The sequence below is a fragment of the Hemibagrus wyckioides genome, linkage group LG21, assembly GCF_019097595.1.
Source record: "Hemibagrus wyckioides isolate EC202008001 linkage group LG21, SWU_Hwy_1.0, whole genome shotgun sequence".
NCBI lineage: Eukaryota > Metazoa > Chordata > Actinopteri > Siluriformes > Bagridae > Hemibagrus > Hemibagrus wyckioides.
Window position 1 is genome coordinate 9,845,897 of NC_080730.1, and position 17,944 is coordinate 9,863,840.

Below are 17,944 nucleotides of genomic sequence, written 5' to 3' on the forward strand. Positions count from 1 at the left end.
GATTTAAGGGACTGAGATTTTCCATTACGTACCTTATTGTGCAAAGCCTCGAGGAGGGGGGGGGGTTGGGGGGGGGATGTAGACACCGAGCAGCGCGCGCTCCCCAACAACACACAGGTCTGCAAGCACACACATAACATGCATGAACTGTGAAGCAGTGCATTATATTCTTTTATTTTAAAAGAAAAACCATGTCCTATATGAAAATACAGAGAATTATATGCATTTAAGGTTTGCTGTGCATGAACATATTCATTCATATATACAGTATATACTCGTGCAAGTCTATATATCACTGGATCAATCAGTGGATTTAAACGAGAGCTTTCACCAAACATACACATACAAATGAAGGGCAAATATACACCGATCAAGCATAACATTATGATTGTGTTGGTCCCTATTTTGCTGCTAAAAACAGCCCTGACCCATCATGCACTGTGTATTCTGACACCTCAAGAAGCTTTTATTTATTTATTACCTTTCTTTCAGATTCAGCATTAACTTCTTCAGCAACAGTAGCTCGTCTGTTGGATCGGATCACACGGGCCAGCCTTCTCTCCCCACGTGCATCAATGAGTCTTGGCCGCCCATGACCCTGTCGCCGGTTCAACACTGTTCCTTCCTTGGACCATTTTTGATAGATACTGACCACTGCAGACCGGGAACACCCCACAAGAGCTGCAGTTTTGGAGATGCTCTGATCCAGACGTCTAGCCATCACACTTTGGCCCTTCATCAAACTCGCTCAAATCCTTACGCTTGTCCATTTTTCCTGCTTCTAACACATCAACTTTGAGGACAAAAACTTCAAATGCTGCCTAAAATATCCCACCCGCTAACAGGTGCCATGATGAGGAGATCATCAGTGTTACTCACTTCACCTGTCAGTGCTCATAATGTTTTGCCTGATTGGTGTATACCCGTGCAAGTTTATACACCACATCTCACTGGATCAAGCAGCGGATTTAAACGAGAGCTGTCACCAAACATAAACATGCACATAAAGAGCAAATATACATTGCTTGCTGATTATCTGAGGAAGTATATAAGCTACTGAAAAGGATAATGGTGAATGCATTGAAGTTTATAACAGTGCAAAGCAGCCATAATAAAAAAAGACATATTGGTTATCCAAAGAAGTTTATAAACTAGATAAATTATTACTGTCTGTAACAGCAGCAATCTATGTTCAATTTAGGGAGCTCTCACTGATAACGCACACACAGTTGTATTCATTCACCCACACACACACACACACACACACAGATGATAATAAATGCATTCTTCATCAAACCCCAACACTCTCTGATGTGTACATTAATGAAAAAAAGAAATGACAAGCAATTAAGCATGGAATGCATTATAGAAATTTATTTACACACACACACACACAAAACACTCTTCGCAAAGCTATACTGATTATTTGATTATGAAGTTCAGCTTCGGATGTAAGTGTTTTCAATTGCTTTCTTGATCGTTTTGTTAATTGTAAGTTGAAGTGAGCTCCGACTAACAATATATAACCATTTCCTATCAACCACATAAAATAATACAGCAATGAGGGTCAGTTGGTCAGTCAGCATTAAATGCATTACAGAAAAAAGTATTCATAGCTATCAAAGCCATATTGATTAGTCAATCAACTCAACACTACATTCTGGCTTGCACATTCACATACATACACAAGTGAAGGATAATCATGCATGAATTGATTTATTAACCAAACAAACAAACAAATAAATAAATAAATAAAAAACAATCAACAAAAATATTACAGGACTCAAAACACTTATTTTCATTAAGAGCAGTTAAAAGGGTCAGTTGAAATCATCCATCCATTTATTCTCTACACTGCTTATCCTACTGGGTCATGAAGAACCTGGAGACTATCCCAGGAGACTCAAGGAAGAAGCCTTTATTATCACCACAATTGCCCAACAGTGGCAGCTTGGCAGCGCTGGGTCTGGATCCCCAACCTTCTGATCAACAGCCCAGAGGCTTAACCACTTGAACTACCACTGCCCCTAAAATGAAGAACAGACCCTGTCCAGTCTATTGCAGGACAACATGTCAGTCAGCCTGCAACACGTCTTTGGACTGGGAAGGAAACTGGACTACCCACAGGAAACCCAAGAGGCATGGTGAGAACATGCAAAATTCACATATAGGATGGAGGTGGAAATCAAACCCCCAACCCTGGTAGTGTGAGGCACATGGACTAACCACCAAGCCATCGTGCCTCCAAAGGCTGAATGAATAAAGTAATATTTGCTGAGTAAAACGCATTCTTTACGATTAAACATTTAGAACTTTTTGAATATTGATTGGTTAAATTATTGAATGTGGAAGTATTTTTGTGCAATGTTGCACCATGTTCCTTTGGGAAAATAGTTGCTTTTGAAAAGATCACAGTTTATCTCCCACTTTATTACGTGTCACTTTCTTGTGTGCTTCGCTGTGTTACACCCCTGCATCACCTGCACAAGGACATAGACCCTGTGGAGGCTCTTAATTACCTGTAGATATCTTATTTACGCAGAGGATCATAGAGGAAGCGTACATTAATTGTATGTTGAATCATTACTGAACTTTCCACGTTGCTTTGAGGGAAGATGCAGTCGTTACCTGGATGTTCTGCATGCTGAGCTCAAACAATACGTCCTTCATGAGCTCCCTGTGCACCTGAGGCCCTTTCTGAGCATCACACTCCCTAATGAGCACTCAACTATCCCCGCAAGCTAGAGAAGTTTAATCATAAGAAAACAATAATAAGGCTGAGGAGGCTGTACTCCGGTGCACAGGTCATTAAAGCTGCAGCAGAAACGTAGTGTTGGAGAATAAAGCCAGCATGGCAACAAGCCAAAGAGTATCAGTGTGAAGTGTCACAGGGATGAGGGCAAATATTGAGTACTGACATGAATACATTTTCTTCTGCAGAAACAGATTTGTCAAGAGAAATCCAAAGTCCAGCTGCAAAAAATAACCAGCTAACAGCAGCCTTATGATGATACTATTACAGTGATAAATGATAAATAAAAAAGATGAGCTTTCTCATCTATACTATAATTGTACCTGTAATTGTCCAGTATGATAGGGATGTTTATTTCAGTGTTTATACATTTAAACATTCTTCAAGCAGAATTATTTCTAATGAATACAATAACGTCATTGATCTGATTGGTCAGAAGGTATGGATTCATTTTTTTTTTCTAGCAGTTTATATTAATTTCCTCGTTCTAATATGCTACTATTTCTATATTAACAGCTCGCATGGGGACTTGTATAAAAGGTGTTCTACATGAACTGATTAAAAAGATGAACAGTTTACATGGCAGAACTTTTCTGTGAGCAGATCAGCACTTTTTTGTGTTTTCTTGAGTCTAGGTATAGGAATGGCTGATATCACAGTAGCTGCTGTAAAGTAAGCAAACTATGAATAGATTTTTAAAAAAAAAAGTATAGTATGATGTTCTTTAATGAATAAAAGTTGCTAGTGATGGCTGTGGAATAAGAAGAACAAAACACTTCAGGATGTGATGTTCTCCTTAGTTTTATTCCTTACTGCCTATTTGAAGCTTCACTTCTAGAAGGTGATTTTTTAAATGCAGATCATGTGCTACTGCTTTATAAGCACTTTGCACACCTAATGAAAGACTTTGGTTCTAAGTGTTCTTTCTCCAGGACGTTGAACGTTTAGTTCCTTTGTAATCGCTGCTGAAGTACAACATTGCACTTACTCCCTAGATTATTCTTCACATATAGTGTACTGTGCAAGTCTTCAGGATACTGAATGTGTGCCATAACTTTCGGCTTAGATGTTTATTTGATTTCCTCTGCTTTACTGTGATAGTAGAAAACGATACAGTTTTAGACGTCCAAACATTTGTTTTAAAAAAAATGTAATGTTACAGAGAAATACACGTTTACACTGATGAGATTTGGCAGACAATCTTATCCAGAGCATCTTATTTATACAGCTGAACAGTTAAGTGTCCAGGACCCAGCAGTGATAGCTTGGCAGTGCTGAGATTTGAACTCATAACCTTCTGATCAATAGGTCAACCTCAAAAACACTGCTTTAATACAATATTCAATAAAGTAACTTTTAAATAATCGAACACATTTCAAATAAGAAATAAAATAGCATGGACAAGCAAGAGCAAAGGCTAAAGACATTAGATGAACTGTGGGCGATATATATATATATATATATAAAAACAGCTCAGACCCGTTGAGGCCTGGATTCCACAAGAGCACTGAAGGTGTGCTGTGTTATCTGGCACCAAGATGTTAGCAGCAGATCCTTTAATTCCTGTAAATTGTGTGATGGGGCTTCCATGAATCAGGCTTGTTTGTCCAGCACATCCCACAGATGCTCAATCAGATTGAAGATTTGGAGGCCTTGAACTATTCGTCATGTTCCTCAAATCATTCCTGAACAATTTTTGCAGTGTGGCAGGTAGCATTATCCTGTTGAAAGAGGTCACTGCAGTTAGGGAAGACTGTTGCCATGAAGAGGTGTACTTGGTGATGATGGGGTGTTCTTGATCTGCAATAATGTTTAGGTTGGTGGTACATGTCAAAGTAACATACACATTAATACCAGGACCCAGAAAATGAGATTCATCAGACCATGATGCTTGTGGCCACTTCTTTTTCCTTGGACCACTTTAGTGGTAGGTTCTAACCTTTAAACACCCCAAAATGCTGGTTTGGGGATGCTCTGATTCTTCCAGCCCTACAATATGGCCCTTGTCAAAGTAACTCAGATCCTTACACTTGCCAATTTTTACTGCTTCCAACAATCAAATTGAGAACTGACTGTTTACTTGCTGCCTAATATATCCCACCCCCTCACAGCTGCCACTGAAATGAGCTAATCAGTGTTTTCATTAAATATGTTTTAGGCCATGAATACCATTTTAAAAGGGAAAAATATGTTTTTAAACTTTTAGAAAAGCCTGTATTATCACCACACATACCTTACAGCACAGTGGAATTCTTTACTTCACATACCCCAGCTGAGGAGGTTGGGATCAGAGCACAGGGGCAGCTATGATACAGTGCCCTTGGAGCAGAGAGGGTAAAGGGCCTTGCTCAACAGTGGCAGCTTGGCAGGGCCTGAACCCTGACCATCCAATCAACAACCCAGAACCACAACCACTTGAGCCACTATTGCCCCTTCAAAAGCAAATCCATCGAAACACACCACCTCACTGATTGTCTAAAAGCAACTTTAATTTATTTATATTGCTTTTCTCATTTTAAGGAATCACTCTTGGTGATGCACTATGGGAAGAAGGCAAGCCGAGGAGGCAGTGTCATGCTCTGGGCAATGTTCTGCTGGGAAATCTTGGGTCCTGCCATCCATGTGGATGATAGTTTGACACGTATCACCTACCTAAGCATTATTACAGACCATGTACACCCTTTCATGGAAACAGTATTCCCTGATGTCTGTGGCTTCTTTCAGCAGGATAATGCACCGTGCCACAAAGCAAAAATGGATCAGGAATGGTTTGATGAGCACAACAACGAGTTTGAGGCCTCCAAGTTTCCCAGATCTCAATCCAATCAAGCATCTGTGGGATGTACTGGACAAGCAAGTCCGATCTATGGAGGCCCCACCTTGCAACTTACAGGACTTAAAGGATCTGCTGCTAGATTATTATTATTATTTGTGAACACACACACATATACAGACATCTGTCTGAAGGTCGCAAGATCAGGATCGTACACAGCGATTATTCCTACACCAGGATTATACACCGCATTTGTATTTCTGCACCACTGCTTGGATTTCTACAGCGACTCTCTACAACCAGCAGTGATGAACTTCTGGGATGAAAAGGCGATGCTGCACCAGGGTATGGACCCCGAGCCCGGATGGAGCGGTCTCTACGACCCCTGGAACGGTGAGTTAGCCGGTTTTTATTTAGCATTTGGCTAATATACATAATAATTGCCCTAATGTTTTCTATTAGCTTGTTAGAAAAGTTGGGAAGTTTACTTAAAGGTTAATAAAGTCAAGCCGAGAAATATTAGCAAAGATTAGCAAGACAGCTAGGTTGCATCGCTAATGTTGCAAGGTTGCTGCATTTCAGTGTTCAGTTTTCAGGAATGAAAAATGTGATAAAGTGGACATAAATGATATTATAAACAATATTTCAGTAGTCAAAAGCGTTAAACCGTTTAGTAAAACACTCTAAGAAATTTTCACGGTATTATAATTATCACGACTAGGTGTCGGTGGTTGTAATTTGATCGGCTTTAAAAAGCCGGTGGTGAAAATCCAAGGAAATATTTATTCTTTGTACAAAATTTTTTGTTATTGTTGTTGTTATACCTCGCGAAAGGAAAAAGGGAAAATGATTTTAATCTGGGTTTTGGGGGAAAAAGTTAGCAGTGAGGTCTGTTACTAGCTGTAAAGCCGTGATAGCGCAAGCTCCCTACTCCTACTCATGCAGCTAAACTGTAAATACTGAGGATGTGTGCACTGTTATAGCAAGATTACAATGATATAACTTGTGTAAATACTTTTTTCTGTTAAGAGTGAGGATTTCCTGCTGTACAAAACATACATTGTGCTATTAAACAAAAGTTTTCTGCTTCCTTTTATGAGAAATGTTGTCTCATTGTTCGTCTCTTCTGATACAGGGAGATGGAGAGCTTGAACCCCATTGGACCTGTTTCCCCAGAGCGAGCTCTATTATAGCACAGAGCTCAGCGATTATGAGGATGATGACCACACACGAGAGGAGGCACAAGATGGAGGTGATGATGTGGACATGAGGAGCCCATCCCGTGACAGAAGCCCATCACCACCTATACAGGGCCCATCACTCTCGAGGAGCCCATCTGCTTTGCGGCGCTGAGCCCATTTGAAGAGACCATCCTCTTCAAGAAGCTCATCCCCTTCTGTGCCTCCTGCTTCCCGGCGTCATGTACATTTCAACCCGAAAGTCACGGTGTTTGGTCACCCTTTTCTTAAAGGGTTTGTCATGACTCCTCTCCAGTGCCAGGGGATAAAGACGAAGCGGGATGAAGAGGACGACCTTGAGGAAGCTCCTCCGAGTACTATCTCACATTCTTATTTAGATATTTGGTAGGTACTCTATATTGCCAAAAGTATTCGCTCACCCATCCAAATAATCAGAATCAGGTGTTCCAATCACTTCCATGGCCACAGGTGTATAAAATCAAGCACCTAGGCATGCAGACTGTTTTTACAAACATTTGTGAAAGAATGGGTCGCTCTCAGGAGCTCAGTGAATTCCAGCGTGGAACTGTGATAGGATGCCACCTGTGCAACAAATCCAGTCGTGAAATTTCCTCGCTCCTAAATATTCCACAGTCAACTGTCAGCTGTATTATAAGAACGTGGAAGTGTTTGGGAACGACAGCAACTCAGCCGCGAAGTGGTAGGCCACGTAAACTGACGGAGCGGGGTCAGCAGATGCTGAGGCGCATAGTGCGAAGAGATCGCCAACTTTCTTCAGAGTCAATCGCTACAGACCTCCAAACTTCATGTGGCCTTCAGATTAGCTCAAGAACAGTGAGCAGAGAGCTTCATGGAATGGGTTTCCATGGCCGAGCTGCATCCAAGCCATACATCACCAAGTGCAATGCAAAGCGTCGGATGCAGTGGTGTAAAGCACGCCGCCACTGGACTCTAGAGCAGTGGAGACGCGTTCTCTGGAGTGACGAATCGCGCTTCTCCATCTGGCAATCTGATGGACAAGTCTGGGTTTGGCGGTTGCCAGGAGAACGGTACTTGTCTGACTGCATTGTGCCAAGTGTAAAGTTTGGTGGAGGGGGGATTATGGTGTGGGGTTGTTTTTCAGGAGCTGGGCTTGGCCCCTTAGTTCCAGTGAAAGGAACTCTGAATGCTTCAGCATACCAAGACATTTTGGACAATTCCATGCTCCCAACTTTGTGGGAACAGTTTGGAGCTGGCCCCTTCCTCTTCCAACATGACTGTGCACCAGTGCACAAAGCAAGGTCCATAAAGACATGGATGACAGAGTCTGGTGTGGATGAACTTGACTGGCCTGCACAGAGTCCTGACCTCAACCCGATAGAACACCTTTGGGATGAATTAGAGCGGAGACTGAGAACCAGGCCTTCTCGTCCAACATCAGTGTGTGACCTCACAAATGCGCTTCTGGAAGAATGGTCAAAAATTCCCATAAACACTCTCCTAAACCTTGTGGACAGCCTTCCCAGAAGAGTTGAAGCTGTTATAGCTGCAAAGGGTGGACTGACGTCATATTGAACCCTATGGATTAGGAATGGGATGTCACTTAAGTTCATATGCGAGTCAAGGCAGGTGAGCGAATACTTTTGGCAATATAGTGTATGTGTGGTAAGTATTTGTCCATTAGGCTTCAGTATTAGTCTTTTTTTATTTACTTATGTGAAGTATTTTATCCATTTAATCGTGGTGAGAATCAGCTTGATACCTTTTAGTCTGGTTTATTGTCGTTAGGTTGTCGTTCCCCCTCTCTCCCTCCTACTTTTTGCCTTGTACATATCAGAATGTGCATGTATACTTGTACTAACACCCCTTCACAAGCCCATAGTGATGCTAAATTACTTCACACAGTCATATTATGACTTTAAACTCTCAGCAATCGCACACAGGTATCCAGGGGATTTTTACCACCATCTCTAGCATCAATTTAAAAACCATTTTTATGATTGCATCTTTAATATTCTTTAAAATATAATGTATTTCTGTGCTGCAAACAGAATTTTCATCAGTCAATACTCCAGTTTCCAGTGTTGCATTTCATTTCAATTTCTGTACCGCTTATCCGATCTATACTCAGGTCAAGGGGAGCCTGTGCCTATCTCAGGCGTCATCGGGCATCAAGGCAGGATACACCCTGGACGGAGTGCCAACCCATCACAGGGCACACACACACTCTCATTCACTCACGCAATCACACACTACGGGCAATTTAGAGACTCCAATCAGCCTAGAAGCATGTCTTTGTACTGTGGGAGGAAACTGGAGCACCCAGAGGAAACCCACCAAGCACGGGGAGAACATGCAAACTCCACACACACACAGTGAGCGGGAGCGAGACTCGAACCCAGGACGCTGGAGGTGTGAGGCTAATGTGCTAACCCCAGTGTTGCATGATTTCTAAATAATTTAAATAAATTTCCATAACTTCCCATAAATTCCCATAAATTCCAGTTAAGTTTCCAACTTGGAATATTTCCAAAATTCCCGAGATGAAGTTCCCATGGAAATTTACCTGACATTTTCCGCCCCTTTGCAACCCTACTATTGACTCCTCTGATTAATCTTCACTCTTACATCAATGCTTAAATAATCACTTGATTCACAGACTTGCAGAGTTTTTGTTCTATGGTTTCAATTTCTCTGTTCCAGATGGAATATTTCTATTGTTTATTTATACTTATATTTGCACTATGTTATGTAACCAGCACCTTGCTCAGAACATGACCTTCACCGTGTAAGAAAAGCGCACTGAGCTAGCATGCTAGCTATTAAGTAAGCAATAAATTCACTTGGGGGTGAGTTGTTCTAGGGAAATACTCAGTGACAGGGTGGCCTGACATGAAGCAGAGTTCTCCTGTTATTTATATTCACATAACAGCATGCTATATTCTTTTGCATTATTACATGTTCGCTTGCTAACTACGTTCAATTTTCTCACAAAGTGGATGTCAGGATTTAATCAAGATGTTGACTTTATACCATAAACAAACTAAAATAAAGCTTCCCAAAAGTAGCTCTCCTTTACCAGCCTCTCTTTTTACTCTCTTGATTTTAAAAGGACAAAAGATTCATCTTCTACAGAAAAACCTCAAAAAAGCACCTCGCTCCTATCCAGTGATTCGTTTACAAAGCGCTGGCACCCGAAACTCGTTTAGAAAAAATGTTCAATAAACACATCCTAACAAACGTCTTCACTATAACAACAATACATTCATAGCTTTAGCGCTTTAGTATATGTGAAGCAGCTGCTATACAGATCCTGGTGAGTGAGCTGTTACCATAGAAACAACTTAAAATGAATAAAATCAGTATAGCACTAAAGAGCAAATTAATATAAATCATTTCGATTACAGCTGGAAGTACAGTCCGAGATTCAAGAATTCAGCAGCACAGTGGTATAAATCCTTATTTTCTTTCATTTCCTCAATGTGATGTATGCAAAAAGCCTGGAAAGGTTTAAATGGTTCACAAAAAAACATTATTGTTAAATTAGTTAAAGTAAGTTTTGTGTCTAAAAGTTAAACGTACACTGTATATCTATAAAATCATCATTCAGGATATAATTAATCATTCCAAAGTTCCTAGCATGAACTCCTTTCTCTCTCTGTGCTGATTGTTTGCAAAATGAGGCTTGGAACTGTGTTCATCGTCAGCAGGTGTTATTTAAGTGAGACGTTTCAGGTTTGTCTTCCCAGAATGCATAAATTATTCCTTTCCGTTACACAGTACTCATTTTCTAGAGCGGTACTTGGCGTACACACCTGAAGGCTTTGTCATCTGTGTCCCACAGAGAGTCAGAGAGTGTGATGTGTGTGTATGTGTGTGTGTGTGTGTATAATGCCTTCATGATAGTATTTGCATTTTGTTAGCTGTCTAACACTTAACACTTCCATCTAATGCACACGGTCCGACACGGAGGCGTGTTAGTTAACCCAAATACCTCAGCAAGTGAAATCCTCTCAGATAAGATCCTCCTATTGTTTACTAGCTTTTACGTAACCAGGTCTTATTATTAATGCAGTGGCGTCTGGGGTCTGTATAATTTAACCACCTACTGTATGCAATGGAAAAGGTTCAACTCAATGTATGACCTAGATATAAATTTTGATTATATAGCCTAATGTTGTCTGATACAGTTTATATATATATATATATATATATATATATATATATATATATATATATATATACTATGACTTCTATTACTTTTAGCAACATTAGCATGACGGGCCAATAAGAAGGACACATCGAATAAAGTGGGCAGTTTTTTAAATCCTAGCTTAAAATGTTCTGTTGCTGCTGTGATACACTCGTAGCAGCGCCACGTACAGGACATAGTGTCACTGCTGTGCTGAAAAAGATCATCCACCCAGATAACTGTGCAGAGCAATAGATGAGCAACTCTGTGTAATTATTTATGAAATAAAGTAATTGAGAGGACCAATAATAAGCCAAAAGGTGGGTGGACCTACTAGCTAGCAATCAGTATTGACCGGTAAGAACACAATACTTTTAAGGTGGTATTTATAGTGGACCACGGTGGAATAAAACCTAAAATACCACCTTAAATATAGTGTATAGGTAAGTGCGACTGTTTTGCTCAGAAGACTCAACTGCTCATCTTTTTGCTTGGACTGATTTCTCTCCTGGATTTTCTCTCGTTTGGCTCAAGTGCTGAATGAGCAAATACAAATGTATGAATGATGCAGTATAGTAGTAGAAAGAAAAATGTGAAAGAAAAAAAAAAAGAAAAATTACTTTAACAGGTTTTCTAATCCAGTTATTGTTTTCCCCTCCTGATTTTCCACAAACAATCTAGCAGCATGGATAATAATTCATAACCGCCGGCCTATTTACCACGCTCCGTAGTTTCCTTCCAATGGCACAGAATAAACTGCTTTCATTCAAAATGAAATATTAAACACCCTCGCTTTGGGCGCAGAGAACTTCCTGAGAATAATTATTCACCATGCTGAGACAGGCCAGTGTGACCATATTACACATTCAAACAGGGTTGTGTTCATCATGTTTACAAAATGATTCAATATGAATGGCTCGCTTTTGTGACACTCTGAAATTTGGAAGTTGTTTTGGGAGGAAGAAAAAAGGTGCAGGAATCATGATATGGGGCTGCTTTTCCTCACTGGGGTGATACGCGCCATCGAAGGAGGCAGGAACGGAGTGATGTGCTGGGTCATAGTAGAGGAGAATTTAATCTCATAGGCCAAGAGACTAAATCTGGGGACAAGATGGAGGTTTCAACAAGACAATGACCTCAAACATACAGAGAATGACTCGCTGAGGCCTTGTGTGGCCTAGCCAATCTCCTGACCTGAATCCCATTGAAAATTTATGGAGGATTTCGAAATTCCAAGTCCATCAGAGGAACCTTGATAAGATTGGGGAATTGGAAGATTTGCCAGGAGGACTGGGCCAAAATTGAACCACAATGCTGCGAGAAGATAATTACGTCTCATCTTAGACGTCTCAAAGCTGGAACTTTGCACCAAAGTACTAATGCTGGTCATTTACAGTGTGTGAAGTCTTTCTCTGTATCAATTTCATTAATCTTTGTTATACTTGTAAAATGTTATACTTCTTGTTCAAATTTGTAAGTTGGTCATATTTCTCATGATCTGTAAAGCTGCTTTGAGATAATGCCCATTGTTAAAAGCATTATACAACTAAAATTGAATTGAATCGTAGTAAGTACAAAGTCTAAAGACATTATTTATGTAGATTCGAAGTGCACTGGAAAAAGAATGCTCATGAATTTATTAAGTCTGCTTCATACATGTACAATGTTAGACCTCTAACACTGCGTGGGATAGAGAAGGACTTATGGATAGATATGGAGTCATGTCACACTTTCCTGTAAAATTCTCAGTCCTAATTCTATCAATATCATCAACTGGGAGCTGAAGGACTAGCATTCAGAACAATATGAGTATTAAGGTATTAAATAAAGGGCATCAATCAGGGTATTAAATTATACCATCCAATCAAGTCACCGCCTTTGTAGCCTTCATGGTTTTATACATAAGTGAAGAAATTGAGCAGATTCTAAGAAACATGTTAACAGCATTTCCAGTTACTTAATAAGTCATCATTTTGTTTTCATGTTAGACAGGATACAATTGATCTGTTGAGGGTTAATAGCTTTGTGGTCCTTATATTGTGATTAGAAGCCCAGAGACTTAACCACTCAGCCACTACTGCTTAATAGTTGATGTTCTGCTGTTGTTAGGTTTTGTGGTCAGATGAGAGCAAAAATAGACCATCTGTATACATGAGGTACATCTCAATAAGCTCCATAGTTCACTAGTCAGGGCACTGATTAGGGAGTTGGATATTCTCAGTCGCACAATCATTCCAGTGTGCTGGAATGTTTGCTTCCCACAATGAAATCCCACAAAATTCCCACAAAGAATGCGGCACAAAACCCAGGGAGCATCTATACTCATTATGTTTGCTTACTGGAAATGACTGGAAATTCTCTTAAGCTTCTCAGCCTGGAAAAATGGTGGACAATCTCTCAGCCAACTTCATCTGCAAATGTAAGAAGATTGTTGTAGCTCTTAAAAATGATGATTGTTCTATATATGATTCTAATGACTTTTAAGTGTGTAATGATTGTAAAAAAAAAATAAATAAAATCCTCTAGCTAGCCTATGATCCTGTTTGAAATACCGTGAAAGAAACGCACGTGATTAAGCTAACAAATTTAGATGATATATAAAACTGAACTAAACTAAAGATAAAGAAACTAGAACATCAGCAGAAATCGAGTCATCAGTGTCCCAATGTGTAGTGAGCCAGTTTCCTTTTCCAGTGCCTGAACTCAGATTCTTATTCTCCACCTAGAGAGCTGATTGAGACCCATGGAATATTTGGTAAAAAGGGGGACTGTATTCAGAGGAAAAGACCTGTATACAAAATCTGTTGGTGGATCGGTGATGTGCTTCATAAGCTCTTGAGAAGACTGATCATGTAGAGCACTATGTATGAAAATCTTGAAATCCTGACTTCCTCTATCAGGAGGTTAACGCTGAATTGACTCATAACGATATGATAACCCCAAATATAGGGCTAAATCAACAACGCAATGGTTGCAGAAGCACAGATTCAGTGGTCTGCAATGAAGAAGAAGAAGATGATGATTTTATTTGTTACATATACATAACAGCACAGTTAAATACTTATCGCATATCCCAGCATGTTTGTGTCAGAGCACAGGGTCAGCTGTGATACAGCGCCCCTGCAGTAGAGGGTCTTGTTTGAGGGCCCAGCCGTGCCAGCTTGGGGCTTGAACCCCACATTTGAGCCTTGTTGAAAACCTGCACTGAAGAACAGAACCGTTCATATGTGCAAACCGAAGAAGCGAGCTCAAAATGTTCTGCATGAACAAGTGAATCAATGTTTCCCCCCCTCCAAGTGTGTCCAAGCTTGTTAGACTCTACAGGAAGAGGCTCAGTTCTTTTATTCTCTGTAAAGGTCGATTTACGAGACTGTAGATTTCCCGAACATTTTTAGACCGATGCTGTGGCTCCATATGGTTTTGCACAAATCACATGCATTATTCAGTCTGGAATGTTTTCATGAGGGGCGGCAAACATTTTGGAGAATGACGGTATGCTGAAAGAATCGTCAAAGCCAATGTCTTCATAAAAGACATCAGGCATTTAATACAGACGGACAATAAGATCAGAGAGAGACGGCTCAGTCTTAATCGCCTCCGTCGCCCCTTCTTTCTCTCAATAACGGCTTAATTACATCTGAAGCCTGAACAGTGGAAGTGTGATGAGATGAGTGTGTGTGAGACAGATGGCTGCATTGCTGCACTCTGCCCTGCTCCAACAACTTCAGAGGGAGTGTGTATATGTGTGTGTGTGTATGTGTGTGTGTGTGGAGGGAGCAGATGGCCAAAGGTGTGTTTAATATTCACACAGGGAAAGGCCGAGTCATCGCTACACACGGATGTTCACACAGAGAGACAAGGTTTGATGTACACACACACACACACGACCTTTGTGAGATTTACCAGGTGATGAATAGTGGCTCAGCAGACACACACACACACACTATTGAGTGACAGTTTTGTATGATTTTCATCATTTTGTTTGTTTTTTTGTTTTCTTAAAAAAACAAAAAGATGCCGCAACCCCAAAGTCTCAGGAGCAGGCTTTCTGCAGCTCTGTAACAGCGCCCCCAACTGTAAAACAGTACAAACTGCTCGATAACACCGGTGCTGCATCACTATGAGGGTCCAGCGCCATAAAAACACCGCACTCAGACTTAGACTCATATTAGTGATACATAATTAAAATCTATGAGCTGAGCATGCTCATAAATAGGCAAATACTACAGACTCAAGAAGAGTACAGACCAGTATAAGCATAAAACACTGAAAAAAAAATAAAATAATGGGAATCATAGCCGGACACACAGGAGCGTTTATTCTACACAGGGTTATGGGGAACCTGGTGGTCAAGGACATCCTGGACAGTCTGGCAAACCATCACATGGCACAATCACATACACACACATTTTAGAGATGCCAATCAGCCCACAACACATGTCTTTGGACTGAGGAAGGAAACTGGAGTACCCAGAGGAAACCCCTGAAGCACAAGGAGAGCATGCAAACTCCACACACACACACACACACACACACTGGGCAAAGGCAGGAATCAAACCCCCAACCAATATTATACATTATATATATAAATACACATTTTTCTTATATATATATATATATAGAGAGAGAGAGAGAGAGAGAGAGAAAGAGAGAGAGAGAGAGAGAGAGAGAGAGAGAGAGAGAGAATCATGCTAGAATAGTAGTAATATTAATAGTAGCATATAGTAGTAACAAATCTGTGGATTCAATAAAAATATTTCGTATCTAAACTTCTAAAACACACAATCATATATTTTGTATATGATATGATGCATATTGTGTGTGTTTATGGTGGTACTGTAAGACTCCTGTGATTGAAATCTCTAAGGCTTGTGTGTGTGTGTGTGTGTGCGTGAGAATTCAGAAGGTAGCTGCAGTGCACTTCAGTAATAGATGTACAGGGACACTGAAATAGTACACAAAGTTTCCAGAACAACAGGATGTTTCAGACAAAAGTTCGCCATCGCTTGTGCAAGTGAAGTAAGACATCCGAAATGTCCTTGGCTTCTCGAAGGAACTCTGTGTACTACCCCATATCTTTTTTCTCCCTCCAGTCTTTCTCATTAGTGTATATATAGAGTCAAAGGCTAAAGTTTGCATTCCTCTATATCAACAGGACAAGGTGTGTTATTAAGATATTAATAGTGAGACTCTCTTACCTCTTGCTGAGACTCTTTTCTTCCACTCTGGTTGTGTCTGTGTGTTTGTTTCATTGGGATTGATGTTTTTTTTGTTTGTTTTTTTTACTCAATATAATTCACAGCAAGCTAGTTTGGTTTGGTTTAAACCTAAGGTGTGATGAGTATCTTGTCATTAGACAGCTTAAGGAAGTCCATTAAAAACAAAACCTTAAAAATCTAGAGCTGAATGAAATTCCTAACATGACTGAATGCCTTCATGCCAGATTCTCCCCCTAACATCTGTGTACCTCAGAAAGAGCTTGTGATTCATCAGACCAGGCTACGTTTTCCCAGTCCGCTACTGTCCGGTTTTGGTGAGTCTGTGCCCACTCCACCCTCAGCTTTCTGTTGTGGTCTGACAGAAATAGAACCCAAACTGGTCTTCTACTGTCGGAGCTCAGAAACCTGGAGGTTTGATGTGTTATTGCTTTTCTGCTCACCACAATTGCACGGAGTGACTACCTGGGTAACTAGCAATTCTGTCAGCATCAACTAGTCTTGACCTCTCTCTAATTGGTCATCTCAATAATCAGTCAGGACAGAGTGGAGTTATAGTTGCAGCACCGGCAGTCAGCTTCATCCAGAGCGTTTTGCTAGTACAAATATGTAGGTCATGGTCTAACAAAGTGTTTATTTTTCTCAATTTTTTAAAAAATATTGTTAATCTTTTTGTTTTAACATATGCTTATCTCAGTTTTTTTTCATTTTAGTTGTTAATTGATTATTTTGTCATTACTGTTTTTTTCTTGAGATTTGGTAGTTGATCCAATAAATAAATAAATAAATAAATAATAATGACACCTCCTTTTTAGATTTTCATCTTTTTTAAAAATAAAAAATAGCTTGTGATGTTTAAATGTAATCTAATATATCCGATTTTAACTGAAACTCTTTTAGTGACTTTTTTAGTGTAATCTTTGCAAAGCTTCTATTAGTCTTCTAAACAATAGACCAATAGACCAAGCTGAAAACAAGTCCTGGTTCTCAGCCTTGGGTGCAGTTTTTCTAACATACACTTCTACAGATTTCACGGGCAGAGCTTGAGATGTGATTTTACTAAAAATGCTGCATTGAATTTGTTTCTTTTTCCGTCCAGTCGTGCAAACTGAAGCGATCGACGTGTTGACCCTCGAACCTTCATGCTTTATTTTTTATATGTAAGTGTTTGTCCTACACGATGCACATACAAGTGTTTCGGTTATACAGCAAAAAAAATAAAAAGAAATTCTACCGGGATATTCCGATTTATGTGCTGAACAGTGCTTTAAAACAACCAAATGATCGTTCTGGAGATGTTCATACAGATAAAAACACAGACTCGACGTATAATTATGAGTTAGGGCTAAATGCGTCGTTTCCTATATTTCAATAAGAAACGAGAGAGAATAATATGCAACAATGACAGGTTTGGATTGTCTTTCGTAAATGCAGAGCGCAATTGCATTCTTTATTAGTTCAGAACCCATTTATTAGACAATGCCATCATTTGACTCGTTTTCCTTTTCATTTACTAAGTGCTCTAACACCAAAAGCCTGTAGTAAAAGAGGTATGGAGAATATGATGTTTATATATAACAGAATAAAAGGTAGATGAAATTACAGAACGATCGGATTGGTGAGAACAAAATGAGACGCTAAATTATCCTTCGCTAACGTGGCTATGCTTCTGCAGTTGTGGGAAGAACTTGGACATACAGAGTCTTCGTGTTCAGATTCTTCAGAGATGTCTCTGTGAATTCTGTAAAAGAGAGACAGAGATTAAATATGATTTTTTTTATGCATTCAAAACAAGCAGCTGTTTTAACTTAACTATTGTTCTTTGCAAATATC

The 17,944-nt window shown here is 39.9% G+C and overlaps 1 protein-coding gene across 1 annotated transcript in view; it reads right to left on the minus strand.

The window, feature by feature from the left end:
• Window positions 1–17,526: 17,526 nt before the first annotated feature.
• The window catches only part of iars1 (isoleucyl-tRNA synthetase 1), an 84,322-nt gene continuing 83,904 nt past the window's right edge, over window positions 17,527–17,944 (minus strand). Inside the window, exon 34 of the mRNA XM_058373448.1 lies at window positions 17,527–17,852. Within this exon, the coding sequence (XP_058229431.1) occupies window positions 17,773–17,852 (80 nt within the window). The 3' untranslated portion in view covers window positions 17,527–17,772. The remainder of the gene's footprint in view (window positions 17,853–17,944) is intronic.